Raw genomic sequence first — 14,309 nt, 5'->3', positions numbered from 1 at the left:
TGCTGTGCCCCCTCCCCACCATGGGCCCCTCCTGTTAGGGCAGGTCTCAGATGCCACCGATAAGAGCAGACACACAGCTCTGGTTGGCCTGGAGAATAGGCACTCTGGCCACCCACGCTCAGCCTGACTCCAAGGTCTGTGCTTAGGGGAATTTAACCCAGGTTTCTTGCAGCTGGGGCTGGGAGAAGGGAGAGCCCATTGACTCCAGTAAGAAAAAAAAATTAACCTAAAAAGAAACGTTTTTTACTCATACACACAACCACACACACTGGACCCATCCCAGGAGTTTGTAAAGTCATTCCAGTCAACACTGTCCATTTTCCAGGGTCCTCTGGTCTGGGTCTTCTGAAGTATATGACCCTGGACCCCATGGCCCAGAGCCTGCAGCCCTCCCGCCACCCCCCCCCCGCCCCAAAAAGGCCATAGAGGCAAAGGTACAGCTGTTTCTCAGAGACAAAAGCAGTGGATCTCCAGGGGAGCGAGTGGCCGGCTTGGGGCCTTGTCTTCCAACCACTGCCATGGTGCTCCTCCTCCCACCCCTCAGCCCCACGTGGAGGCCTAGGGAGGCAGAGGGCCTCGGGCGAGTTCACCATCTGGGGGTTCACCATCTGGAGGTTCATCTAAGGGTTCACCTAATGGTTCGCCATCTGAGTGTTCACCATCTCAGGGTTTACCATCTGAGAGTTCACCATCTGGGGGTTCGCCATCTGGGGGTTTGCCATCTGAGGGTTCACCTCCAAAGGTTCATCATCTGAGTGTTCATCATCTGAGGATTCACCATCTGGGGGTTCACCACCTAAGTCCTGGGGGTTCAGTTCATAGTCTGAGCCCTGGAGGGTCTGAGGAGTACGCAGGCCAGCCACTGTCCTCAGTCTGTGGGTCTGCATGCTGGGGTGGTCCATGGACTGGCTGTTACACCCCAGTCTGCTCTTTTATCCAGTCCCGAAACATCGAGAGCCTGGTGTACACGCCGGGCTTGTCCCTCCTGGCACAGCCTTCGCCCCAGCTCACCACTCCGGCTTGGAAGATGCGACCATCGGCCTCCACACTGGACAAGGGACCCCCGGAGTCGCCCTGAGAGGGAACCAGCCATTCTGTATGAGTACCCCGCTCGCCCACTCCGGGGTCCCATCAGCCCAGGTTTTCCCCACAAGCCACTGGGCCCAGCCCCTGGCTGTTCTCCCACCCCATGGGGCTCCTCCCCCACTGTACTCCCACAGGTGGAGGCCCTGCCCACCTCCACCCTGTGAAGGCTCCACCCCCGATGATCCTCCCACTGGTGGAGGCCCCGCCTACCATCGCACTCTGTGGGGGCTCCTCCCCCACTGTCCTCCCATAGGTAGAGGCCCGGCGTACCCTCTAACTCCTCGAGGCTCCGCCCCGACCATCTTTCCACAGGTGGAGGCCCCGCCTGCTCTCCACCCTGTGAGGGGTCAGTGCGCCTGCTCTCCACCCTGTGAGGGCTCTGCTGACACTGTCCTCCCACAGTGGAGAGACGCCCTGTCCACCCTCCCACCCAGTGCGGCCCTTCCTCTGGTCTTCCTCCTACCATTGGGCCCCCGCCCACCCTCCCTCTGCCCATCCTGTGTCTGCTGGGGTCCCGCCCACCTGGCAGGAGTCCACGCCCCCACTGAGGTAGCCCACACACATCATGCGGGCAGTGAGCTGCTGCGGCAACAGCTTCTCGCAGGTGGTCTGGTTGATGACTCGGATCTCACCCTTCTGCAGGATCACCGCAGCAGAACCTGGGGAGTTAGGGGCAGGGTGACCCGGGAATCTCACCCCAAGGAAGCAATACTACGTGGGGGAAAACTTTCTTCAAGATGCTCCCCACAATAGCAATTTTAATAGCAAAACACTGGAAGCGCCCCAAATGCCTGAGGCGGAGATGAGGCCACATCCCCTCCATGGGCTAGCACTCAGCCACCTGTGGTAACCCCCAGGCATGGTGGTGATCTGCCAAGTGACATGAGTGTCAACACACACTATGGCGTGTGAAAAAATAAGAAACAGAAAGGCTAGAAAAAAGATCACAGAATGCCCGCAGTGATTATGGCTGGGCGGTAGGGTCATCCAAACAAACAAAAAAAAAACCAAACCCATTGCCCTCCAGTCCATCCCGACTCATTGCGATCCCATAGGACAGAGCAGAACAGCCCCATACGGTTTCCAAAGCTGTAATCTTTATGGAAGCCAACTGCCACATCTTTCTCCTGTGGAATAGCTGGTGGGTTCGAACCACTGACCTTTTGGTTAGCAGCAGAGCTCTTAACCGCTGTGCCACCAAGTCTCAAATATCAGGTTATTCTCCTTTCTCCTCTCTACACTCTTAAATTTTCAGCCAAGTGTTATACTAATTTTATAACTTAAGATTTAAATACAGTATAGAATTTACCAGCTAATGGCCTGCCTCCCTTCAAAGGGGGAGACAGGTCAGGAGGCAGTGGAGGCTGGGTTTCCCAGACCCTGCTGATAGCCGGCACAGCTCCTAGGCCTTTCATGTTCGTTTTTTACATCCGTTCACCACTCTTCAGGAAGGTGCCATCATCTTTATATTACAGGCTAAGAAAACAGGCTCAGAGAGTTTTAAGCAACTTGCCCTGCGTCATTCAGTTAAGCACAGACAGGCCTTGAATCTAGAGTCCTGCCTCCAACCTCACACTCCTTTACCTTGAAGCTTCCACTTGACCCTGGGATGGCCTCATCCTACCAGGGAGAGGGAAATGAGGCAACAAAGACAAACCACCCACACAGCCTGTGGGATCACTGCAGACAAAGGGTCCGCACACCCAAGAGGCTGGGAACCCAGCAGCAACGTAGCCCAGAGGAGGAGTTCCTGGATCTGGCCCAGCACTCACCTCCCTCCTGGGTGTGCCCCCAGCCTGTGACCCAGATGGCCTTGCCCGCAGGGAAGACATGGGTGGCGTCGGGCAGGCAGATGGGCCGCACCAAACTGCTGTACTCGGCCGGCTGCTCCAGCTCCAGCAGGGCCAGGTCGTAGTCGTAGGTATAGTCATTGAAGTTGGGGTGGCGGATGATGCGCTTCAGCTTGTGCTCCTGCACCCCAGGGGCTCTGCGCTTGCTCTGGTCATGCAAGCCCAGGAAGGCAGTCCACAAGGTGGGGTCTGAATACCTGGGAAGGGCCAACAGGGGGAGAGAGCGAGGTCGGGACAGGCAGCACAGTGTGGTGGGGCCGGGGAATGTGCCTTTACCCAGCTGTTCTTCAGCTCAGGGCACTGGCACCCAGACGGCAGGTTCACGTATGGATCTGTGTGGGCAGGAACATGGGGGGCGCAGGGGGAAGGACGAAAGGGGGCTTCCTACCAGAGACACAGCAATTTCCCAGGATAGGAAAACAGCTGAGTACAACTCTTGGCCTTAACCCTAAACTATGTGCTTTACTGAGTGCCTCCTGTTATGGCACTTAACCTCTTTTTTTGTTTTTAACTCTTTCAGTACATTTTTTTATCAGTTACATATATATATATATAGTTTATGAATCTAACTTCCCAGAAGGAAGAATAAAAACATTAATAATTTTTTACCAACAGAATATATTCTAAGAGCAAAACAAACTGGAAAAAACATATTGAACTTTATCCACTGGGATTGTTGTTGGTAGTGGAGTCGTTGTTAGGTGCCATCGAGTCGGTTCCAACTCATAGTGACCCTATAGGACAGAGTAGAACTGCCCCACAGGATTTCCAAGGACTGGCTGGTGGATTTGAACTGCTGACCTTTTGGTTAGCAGCCGAGCTCTTAATTACTGTGCCACCAGGGCTCCGGTAGCGGAGTAGCTCTGGCAAATCTGAAACTCTATCGTACACTGAGGACTGAGCAAATGAATAAATATACTGATGTTTTTGGGAGCCATTTTCAGTGCAGGAAAAAGTCAAAACAAAACCAAACCCATTGCTGTCCTGTCAATTTCAACTCAATTTGTCCCATGTGGTTAAGAGTAGAACTGCTCCAAAGAGTTTTCGTGGCTGTAATCGTAACTGAATCATATTGCCAGGCCTTTTCCCTGCAGCACTGTTGGGTGGGTTCAAACCACCAACCTTTCAGTTAGTAATTAATTGCAAAAGGGAGATACAGATATGGCGAGGGGGTGGGGAGGTGGGCAGCGGGACAGGAAGAACCCTGTGCTGGTAGGTTGGAATTAGAGTTATCAGAAAAAAATTATCAAAGTTTATTAGTAGCGGGTGGGAGAAAGAGGGACTCATTGCTGAGAGGCCACTGAGCTTCTGTGAAGGGTGATGGAAAAATCTGGAAACAGTGGTCATGGTTGCACAACATGGTGAATGCAATTAAAACGCCACTGAACTGCTCATGCCTAGCATGTCGAAATGGTAAATGTTTTGTTACATATACATTTACCACAATTAAAAAAAGAGACAGAAAAGAAAAAAACTGAAGAGCAGAATAAATTAAATTTGTTGAGGGATGAAGAAAACAAAAACCCTCACGATTTTGAAAAAGAAAAGGCCAAGGGCAATGGCACCCCCGGGGAGCATCCAGGTGTGGGTTTCTAAGCCTCCTTCTCCACTAACAAGTACCAGACTCCCTAGAGGAGGGGCTGACTCCAGGGCTGGGGCAGGGAAAGCATAAATGGATGCTGGAATATTTTGTTTTGCGAGACTGAGCATTCAAAAACTGATGGGAACACAAGCAGCCCCCAGGTCATGAACGAGACCCATTCCTAAGTGTGTGTTTAAGTCAAATTTGTAGGGAAGTTGGAGCAGGTGCATACAGCTCCGATTTAGCCTTATTTTAGTACAGGAATGGAGCCCTAGTGGCGCAGTGGTTAAGAGGTACAGCTGCTAACCAAAAAGTTGGCAGTTCAAATCCACCAGCTGCTCCTTGGAAACCCTGTGGGGCAGTTCCACTCTGTCCTTTAGGGTTTACTATGAGTCAGCATCAGGGTTTTTGGTTAGTGCAAGAAAAGGTTCCAAGCCCTTTCAATGATTTAAAGGCTGAACATGCAGCAAGTGAAGGTGGCTGTGATGACGAGTTTGCTGAGTGTAGGGGGTGGTCCAGACATTTCAAAGTGTGGGCAAATTTACGTAACATCAAAAGGCAAGTTGTATAAAACTTTTCCATAAATCGAGTTGCCCAAAAGTTGGATGTTCATAACCCGAGGAGTCACTGTTCGTCAAAAGGAGACAAAAGGCTTTCACTGGTCAAATTCAGAATAATTTAAACATCAAAATAAATAACAGGATAAAATTATCATTATACACACTGAATAATTTAAAAAGGGCATCATGAGTTCATCTGAGTCTAAAAAATTTCAAAATAATTTACAAAGAGTGAAAGAAAGCTATTCTTTAAAGAAAAATATCAGCTAATAAATACAGAAGAAAGGATAAAGTAAGAAATTATCATTTTGTCCCTTCTATGGTTTTTTTTTTTTATGGCAATGATCAATACATGCAAAAATCATCATCAAATGGTAAAACCCTTGGGCAAAATGGGAACAGGATAGTCAGTGTTTTGAAGTATCACCCAAGAGTCATTACAAAGGGAAAAACATGCCCGTGTAATGGAGAAGCCTGATGCTCACCACCTGAACCAAGTGACCATCCCCACTCGCGGGACAGCACGTGGCTCCTGATGTGATGCACCGGGAAGGGCACATCATCCATGTATTGTTTCCTGACAACAATGTTTAACATGGACCTGATCACGAGGAAACAAACAGAAAAATCCACACAGGGAGTCTGCAAAATAACTGACCTGAGCTTCTCAAAAAATATCGATGCCATGAGACACCAAAAACTAAAAGGCTTGGGAGAACTGTGCTAGATTAAGGAGACACAAAAAGAAGGCTAAACAACCAAACCAAACCTATGGCCATTGAGTCAATTCCAACTCATGGCCACCCTCTAGGACAGAGCAGAACTGCCCCATAGGGTTTCCAAAGAGCAGCTGGTAGATTTGAGAACTGCCAGCCTTGTGGTTAGCAGCCACGCTCTTAACCAATATGCTACCAGGGCTCCAAAAAGAAGGCTAGAGAGACCTAATGAATGACTAAATACAAATCTTTGGCTAGATTCCAGATTAAAATTAAAAAACCTCTGACACACACTATGGTGGCAAACGGGAGATATGGACAGTATTGTATCAATGCTACAGCTTCTGAACGTGATGACTAAATGTGGTCACCCAGGAGACCATCCTTGCCCTTGGGAGATACAGGCTGACGTACTCAGGGGAGAAGACTCAGAAATGGGTCAGAAAGATGCATGTATACGTGTGAAGACAGAAATTACTGCAAATATGGCCAAAGGTAACAATCAATGAAGGTGGAGAAAGCATAAATGGGTGCTCATTGTACTTGTCTTTTTTTTTTTTTTCCTGTACTTCTGACTCTTTTGTAGGTTTGAAATTTTTTCAAAAATAGTGTACATTGGGGAAAAAAAATTAAATAGAAAATTTGTATGACAAAAAAAATAAAAGCTGCTTTATTTTCTCTGTACAACAAATTAATATGTGCCATTTTTGACCTCTGAGGAAAGTCAGGAGGCTACTGACATGGCGGGGTATGGCATCTTTAGCCACAGCACCCTTCTCTCTTTCCCTCAGGCGTTGAACAGAAGAATCCTGCCAACTGTCTCTTCCCATTGCTCCATTCGTCCTGCTCGTTTGCCCTTGGCTGCCTCTTGTATCCATCCCCTCCTCTCACCCTTGCTGCCACCTCCCTAGAAAGTCCTACTTTGACCAGAGCCATAGCCTCCAAACTGATCTTTTTGCCTCTGGCGTCTCTTTACTCTAATCTGTTGCTGTCAGATACAATTTCCTAAAAACTGCTTTTGTGAGACCTCTCCTTCTTATTCAATAGCCTAAAATGATTCTCAAGACCTCATAGGTGAGGCCTTACCTCCCTACCCAGGCATTCTCTGTCCTTTGACTTTTTCTCCCAGTCATCCCCATACCCAGCCAGCCAGCCATCTCTCCAGATCATCCAGAGGGGCTGCTGCCAACAGCAATGTGAGTGAAAAAGAGTAGAGATATTCAGGAATATTTAGGAAGTAAGGACGTGGCGATGGAAAGGATAGGATGGGATGGGGGAGCTAGGAGAGTTGTTCCAGTCCCCCTGTGGTTCCACCTCCTCTCTGTCCCCAGCACTAATACAGACATCCCTTTGCTTGGGCTATTCCCTGAACCTGGAGACTTTCACCTCCTCCCCAAAGCTAAGCCCCACTCATCCAGCAACCTCACCCAAGACCCTCCCCTCCAGAAGACCTTCCTACCATCCCTGCCCCAGGGATCTTTTTCCCAAAGTCAGCATTATTCAGCCTAGGACAGTATCCAATTACATAGCAGATTTTGTCTCTGGCTCTTCAAGGTATGAATGTCTACAAGTAACAGACAGACCAGTTGTGAAGATGCAATCATTGTTACTGCTGCCCCTCCCCATTGACTAGGATGTTGGGGGACCAGTTGTGAAGACACAGCCATTGTTACCCCCGTCCCTCCACATCAACTAGGATGGTTGGGAGAGTGCAGTTAGTAATAGCTAACATTCAGAGAAGGCTGAGAATGTACCAAGCACTATTCTAAGTGCTGACATATTATATCATTTTAGCCTCCAAACAGTCCTTCAGGGTGGAGCTGCCCATTTTAAGATGAGGAATCAGGCACAGACAGACGAAGCTAATAAACAGTGGGCCAGGATTTGAATTCAGGCAGCTTAGGCTAATATCATAACCCCTCTTGGTAAAGCCCTTAAAAGCACTTGTTGACTCAGAATGTGATCAAAGTAACTGAATCCCAGGCTCCTGCATCACCTCACACCTCCCTATTTTTGCTCACATGCTCTTTCTAGAGAAGGTCTGACCCACCTGTCCATTTGACAAATACCCTGTCATATTTCAAAATTCAGTCTACACCTGGAGCAACAGAGGAAGAAGAGAGTCAGGAATAGGAAGACAATATGGAATGTGTGGCTAACTGCCTTCATGGACAACTGCCTCCTTTGCCATAAGACAAGAAGAACTGGGTGGTGCCAGACTACCATCACTGAACATTTTGACCCAGGGCTTTGAACCTGTTTGAAACAGTTCAGTAATAGCCGATGAAGTGAAACCGGAAGAGACCCAAATTTTAAAAACTGGGGAGAACAGGAATGATAACTGGAACTGAAAACATTATAGGTCGAAGCCCTGGAATGGGAGACTCAGAAAAGGTATATTGAGCCCTTTCAGAAGTCTGACATGGGAGACTGGATTATCGGTGAAACTGTGGAGAGCAACCCACGTTCAAAGTGGCATGGTCAACCACCATCTTTGAGATGAGCTCCACTGTTTCCCACTTTTTGGGCAAGATATTTGGTTGCTATGCAACATGTACGCTGCCCTAAGAGGGAGATTAAGCTTCTACCTGGGCTGCAACCTGTATTTTTTCCCATTTCGTTTATCTCTCCAGTTCACCCAAATTTTAAAAATTCAGGTCTGTTCCGGTGTCGCTTCCTCAGCCATGATTGACCAGTTTGAAGCCCTGTTTTGATCAAAGATTCCACAGAAGAAGCCTGGTCAAATGGGGAGAAATACAGAACAGAATCTCAAATTCTCATGGACTCCAGTTGACATATCATAATTCATACAATGTTCTACATCCTACCTTAGTGAGTAGTGACTGGGGTCTTAAAAGCATGCCAATGGAATAGATAAATATAGACAGACCAATACTCATTCAGACAGTGTTCTGCTGCTATTCATAAGGTTTTCACTGGCTAATGCTTTTCAGAAGACCGCCGGGTCCTTCTTCCTAGTCTGTCTTAGTCTGGAAGCTCAGCTGAAACCTGTCCTCCATGGGTGACCCTGCTGGTATCTGAATACCGGTGGCATAGCTTCCAACATCACAGCAACACACAAGCCCCCACAGTACGACAAACTGACAGAAACGTGACAGCAGAGGACGTGGAACCAGGGATATCATTGCTGATGTCATATGGATCCTGGCTGAAAGCAGAGAATACCAGAAGGGTGTTTACCTGTGTTTTATTGACTATGCAAAGGCATTCAACTGTGTGGATCATAACAAACTATGGATAACACTGTGAAGAATGGGAATTCCAGAACACTTAATTGTGCTCGTGAGGAAACTTTACATAGATCAAGAGGCAGTTTTTTGGACAGAACAAGGGGATGCTGATTGGTTTAAAGTCAGGAAAGGCGTGCGTCAGGGTTGTATTCTTTCACCATACCTATTTAATCTTTATGCTGAACAAATAATACGAGAAGCTGGACTATATGAAGAAGAACAGGGCATCAGGATTGGAGGAAGACTCATTAACAACCTGCGTTATGCAGATGACACAATCTTCCTTGCTGAAAGTGAAGAGGACTTGAAGCACTTACTAATGAAGATCAACGACCACAGCCTTCAGTATGGATTACACCTCAACATAAAGAAAACAAAAATCCTCACAACTGGACCAATGTGCAACATCATGATAAACGGAGAAAAGATTGAAGTTGTCAAGGACATCATGCTTGGCAAAATAATGGGTCAGCAAAAGAGTGGAAGACCCTCAGTGAAATGGATTGACACAGTGGCTGCAACAATGGGCTTAAGCACAGCAATGATGTGAGGATGGCACAGGACCAGGCAGTGTTTCTTTCTGTTGTATGTAGGGTCGCTATGAGTTGGCACCGACTTGACGGCACCTAACAACATACCCTTCCATTTGTGCGCACACTGATCTTTACTGTGACTGTGCTATGCTCGCTATTTCCACACTCCCATCACTAAAAGTAATAAGTCTCTAAGTTCTAACGTGTACTTATCCCTCCCCCCTTCTCCCTGGTGACCGCCAATGAGTATTGTTGTTGTTGTTAGGTGCCATCGAGTCAGTTCCGACTCATAGTGACGCCACGCACAACAGAACGAAACACTGCCTGGTCCTGCGCCATCCTTACAATCTTTGTTATGCTTGAGCTCATTGTTGCAGCCACTGTGTCAATCCACCTCGTTGAGGGTCTTCCTCTTTTCTGCTGACCCTCCACTCTGCCAAGCATGATGTCCTTCTCCAGGGACTGATCCCTCCTGACAACATGTCCAAAGTATGTAAGACACAGTCTCGCCATCCTTGCCTCTAAGGAGCATTCTGGTTGTACTTCTTCCAAGACAGATTTGTTCGTTCTTTAGGCAGTCCATGGTATATTCAATATTCTTCCCCAACACAATTCAAAGGCGTCAATTCTTCTTTGGTCTTCCTTATTCATCATCCAGCTTCCACATTCATATGCGACTGAAAACACCATGGCTTGCAGTAGGCACATCTTAGTCTTCAAGGTGACATCTTTGCTTTTGAATACTTTAAGGAGGTTTTTTTGCAGCCAATTTGCCCAGTGCAATGAGTCTTTTGATTTCTTGACTGCTGCTTCAATGGGCGTTAATTGTGGATCCAAGTAAAATGAAATCCTTGACAACCTCAATCTTCTCTCCATTTTTCATGATGTTGCTCATCGGTCCAGTTGTGAGGATTTTTGTTTTCTTTATGTTAAGGTATAACCCATACTGAAGGCTGTGGTCTTTGATCTTCATTAGTAAATGCTTCAAGTCCTCTTCACTTTTTCAGCAAGGAAGGTTGTGTCATCTGCATAATGCAGGTTGTTAATGAGAAGGGTATAGACACAATTAAAGAGAATGCTGACGAATTGTGATAAATGTAACTAATGTCAATGAACAATTTATCCGGAAATTTATTAAAAATAATTCATTGACACTAATTAGATAGTAGATAAGAACTACTTTAGGTGAAGGGAAAGACAACACACAATACAGGTGAGGTCAGCACAACTGGACTAAACCAAAAGCAAAGAAGTTTCCGGAATAAACTGAATGCTTCAAAGACCAGCATAGCAGGGGCGGGGGTTTGGGGACCATGGTTTCAGGGGACATCTAAGTCAATTGGAATAATAAAATCTATTAAGAAAACATATTGCATCCCACCTTGGAGAGAGGTGTCTGGGGTCTTAAACACTAGCAAGTGGCCATCTAAGATGCAGCAATTGGTCTCAACCCACCCTGAGCAAAGGAGAGGGAAGAACACCAAGGACACAAGGTAATTATGAGCCCAAGAGACAGAAAGGGCCACATAAACCAGAGACTACATCATTCTGAGACCAGAAGAGCTAGATGGTGCCCAGCTACAACCGATGACTGCCCTGACAGGGAACACAACAGAGAACCCCTGAGGGAGCAGGAGAGCAGTGGGATGTAGACCCCAAATTCTCATAAAAAGACCAGACTTAATGGTCTGACTGAGACCAGAAGGACCCTGGTGGTCATGGCCCCCAGACTTTCTATTGGCCCAGGACAGGAACCATTCCCAAAGCCAACTCTTCAGACAGGGATTGGACTGGACAGTGGGTTGGGGAGGGATGATGGTGAGGAGTGAGCTTCTTGGATCAGGTGGACACTTGAGACTATATTGGCATCTCCTCCCTGGAGGGGAGATGAGAGGGTAGAAGGGGTTAGAAGCTGGCGAAATGGACATGAAAAGAGAGAGTAGAGGGAGGGACTGGGTTGTCTCATTGGGGGAGCGCAGTTGGAAGTATGTAGCAAGGTGTATATAAGTTTTTATGTGAGAGACTGACTTGATTTATAAACTTTCACTAAAAGCATAATAAAAATTTTTAAAAATTCATTGAGGGATATACAAGTTTGCAACAGTAATAACTAAAAAATATGTGTTTGGTTACACAGATATATAAGCATGCATAAATATGTATAGGAAGGCATATGTGAATAACTGCCGGCATATGTGTATACAAGTTTATGTGTGCTGCATATATTTTCAAGTATAAAATAAAGCACATGGGGGCATAGCTACGGATACGTCCTAGACACAACCAAACACTTCATGGGATTGGTCTAACAGATTTGAGGGCTTAGGACTATAGTCTTGTAAGGCCTCTCAGTCAACGGGCATAATATAGTCCATAAAGACAATGTTCTATATCCTAGTTTGCTAAGTAATGTCTGGGGTCCTAAAAGCTTGCAAGTGGTCATCTACTCATCCGAAGTTAAAGAGAAAGAAGGAAACCAACAACTCAAAAAAGAAACTAGTCTACAGAACCAGTAATCTACAGGAACGACATCACCTACCATGAGACCAGAAGAACAAGATGGTGCCTAGCTATCACTACTGACCATCTAGACCAGGGACCCAATAGATGGTCCTAGATAGATAGAAGAAAAACGTAAATTAACACACAAATTCCTTTAAAAAAAAAAAAGGAGTGACTGGAAGGAGGGAGCGGGCTGACTCATTATGGGGAGAGTAAGTGGGAGTATGGAGTAAGGTGTATATAAGCTTACATGCGACAGACTGACTTGATTTGTAAACTTTCACTTAAAGCACAATAAAAATTATTTTATATATAAAAAAAAAAAGGTCAGACTTACTGGACCAGTAGAGGCTAGGTGAACCTCTGAGACTATTGCTCTGAAATATTCTTTAAACTTGGAATCAAACCACTCCCAGAAGTCACCTTTCAACCAAATGACAGACTGGCCCATAAAATAAATAATATCACCCATGAGTATTGTGTTTCTCAATATAATCATCTAAATGAAACTAAATGGTAATCATTTACCCTAGACCAAAGATGAGAAGGCTGGGGGGACAGGGAAGCTAGATTAATGGAAAAGAACAACCAAAATGGAAACGAGAATGCTGATATATTGTGAAGAGCATAACCAATGTGACTGAACAATATGTATAGAAATCCTTAAATGAGAACCTATAATTTCCTCTGTAAACTTTCACCAAAAACACAATAAAATATTTTTTAAAAAGCTTGCAAGCAGCCATCTAAGATATAACTAGTGGTCTCTTCTTGTCAGGAACAAAGAAGAGTGAAGAAAACCAAAGACTTAAGGAAACAATTAGTCCAAAGGACTGTGGACCACATGAACCACAGCCTCCACTAGCCTGAGACCAGAAGAACTAGATGGTGCCCAGCTACCACTACCAACCACTCTGACTGGGACCACAATAGTAGGTCATGGACATGAGATGAAGAGAAATGTGGAACATAATTCAAACTCATAAATAAGATCAGATTTACTGGTCTGATAGAGACTGGTGGAACCCCCAAGACTATGGCGCTTACACACCCTTCAAACTTGGAACTGAGATCACTCCCAGAGATCACATTATAGCCGTACAATAGGCCTATAAAATGAACAATAAAACCAGTGAGGAATGTATACCTCAGAACAATCTACTCTATAAGACCTAAAGGGTGGCATCTGCCCCAAAAGCAAAGTTCAGAAGGACAGTAGGGACAGGAAAACTGGGCAATGGACACGGGGAACCTAGAGAAGAAGGGCGGAGAGTGCTGACACATTCAGGGGGCTGCAATCAATGTCATGAAACAAGCTGTGTATACACTGTTGAATAGGACACTAATATGCTCTGTGAACTTTCACCTAAACAACTATGTTAAAAAAGAAAAAAATTCTCATGGACTCTAGACTTTCTGGAGCCATGGAGGGTGGATGAGCCCCTCAAACTGTTGCCCTGGGATAATCTTTAAACCTTAAACCAAAAATGTCCCTGAAGTCATCCTAAAACTGAACAATAGTTTAGCTTAACTAGTGAAAAATGTCTGCTTTGAGCATTATGCTCTTTTAAGAACTATCTGTATGGGATAAATTGACATCAGCAACTCAAAAGACTAGATAGGAACCTTAGGGACAGTGAATTTATGTTAATGAGGAAGGAACAACTCAGAAAAGAAGGGTGGGAATGGTTGCACAACTTGAAGAATGTAATCAATGTCACTAAATTGTACATGTAGAAACTGTTGTTTCGTTCTCAACAACAAAATAAAAATAAAATTCAGAAGAAGAAGAAAAAAAAAAACAGACCCCAGATAAGTAAAGCACTACTGAAGAAGAAGAAAGTGGGAGGTGAAAGTGGAAGGCCTCACACTATCTGATCTTAAAAAATTCTTAGATCCTATTATACCGCCACAGTAGTCAAAACAGTCTGGTACTGGTACAACAACAGACACATAGACCAATGGAACAGAATTGAGAACCCACGTGTAAATCCATACATCTTTGAGCAGCTGATATTTGGCAAAAGGCCAAAGTCATTAAATGGGGAAAAGACAGTCTCTTTAAGAAATGGTGTTGGCATAACTGGATGTCCATCTGTAAAAAAATGAAACAAGATCCAAGCATACCTCACACCATAAACAAAAATTAACTCAAAATGGATCAAAGACCTAAATATAAAACGTAAAATGATAAAGATCATGGGAGAAAAAGTAAGGACAATGCTAGGG

At 45.6% G+C, this 14,309-nt stretch overlaps 1 protein-coding gene across 3 annotated transcripts in view; it reads right to left on the bottom strand.

The window, feature by feature from the left end:
• Positions 1–416: 416 nt before the first annotated feature.
• ST14 (ST14 transmembrane serine protease matriptase) overlaps positions 417–14,309 on the bottom strand; it is a 69,614-nt gene continuing 55,721 nt past the window's right edge. For all 3 annotated transcript variants that reach the window (XM_049856750.1, XM_049856751.1, XM_049856752.1), the window contains 3 exons: positions 2,859–3,133; positions 1,609–1,745; positions 417–1,074 (listed from right to left, as the gene is read on the bottom strand). In XM_049856750.1, the coding sequence (XP_049712707.1) occupies positions 913–1,074; positions 1,609–1,745; positions 2,859–3,133 (574 nt within the window). In that variant the 3' untranslated portion in view covers positions 417–912. The remainder of the gene's footprint in view (positions 1,075–1,608; positions 1,746–2,858; positions 3,134–14,309) is intronic.

This window comes from Elephas maximus, chromosome 17 (genome assembly GCF_024166365.1).
Source record: "Elephas maximus indicus isolate mEleMax1 chromosome 17, mEleMax1 primary haplotype, whole genome shotgun sequence".
Taxonomy (NCBI): domain Eukaryota; kingdom Metazoa; phylum Chordata; class Mammalia; order Proboscidea; family Elephantidae; genus Elephas; species Elephas maximus.
This window is presented reverse-complemented; position numbering and strand designations above follow the sequence as displayed.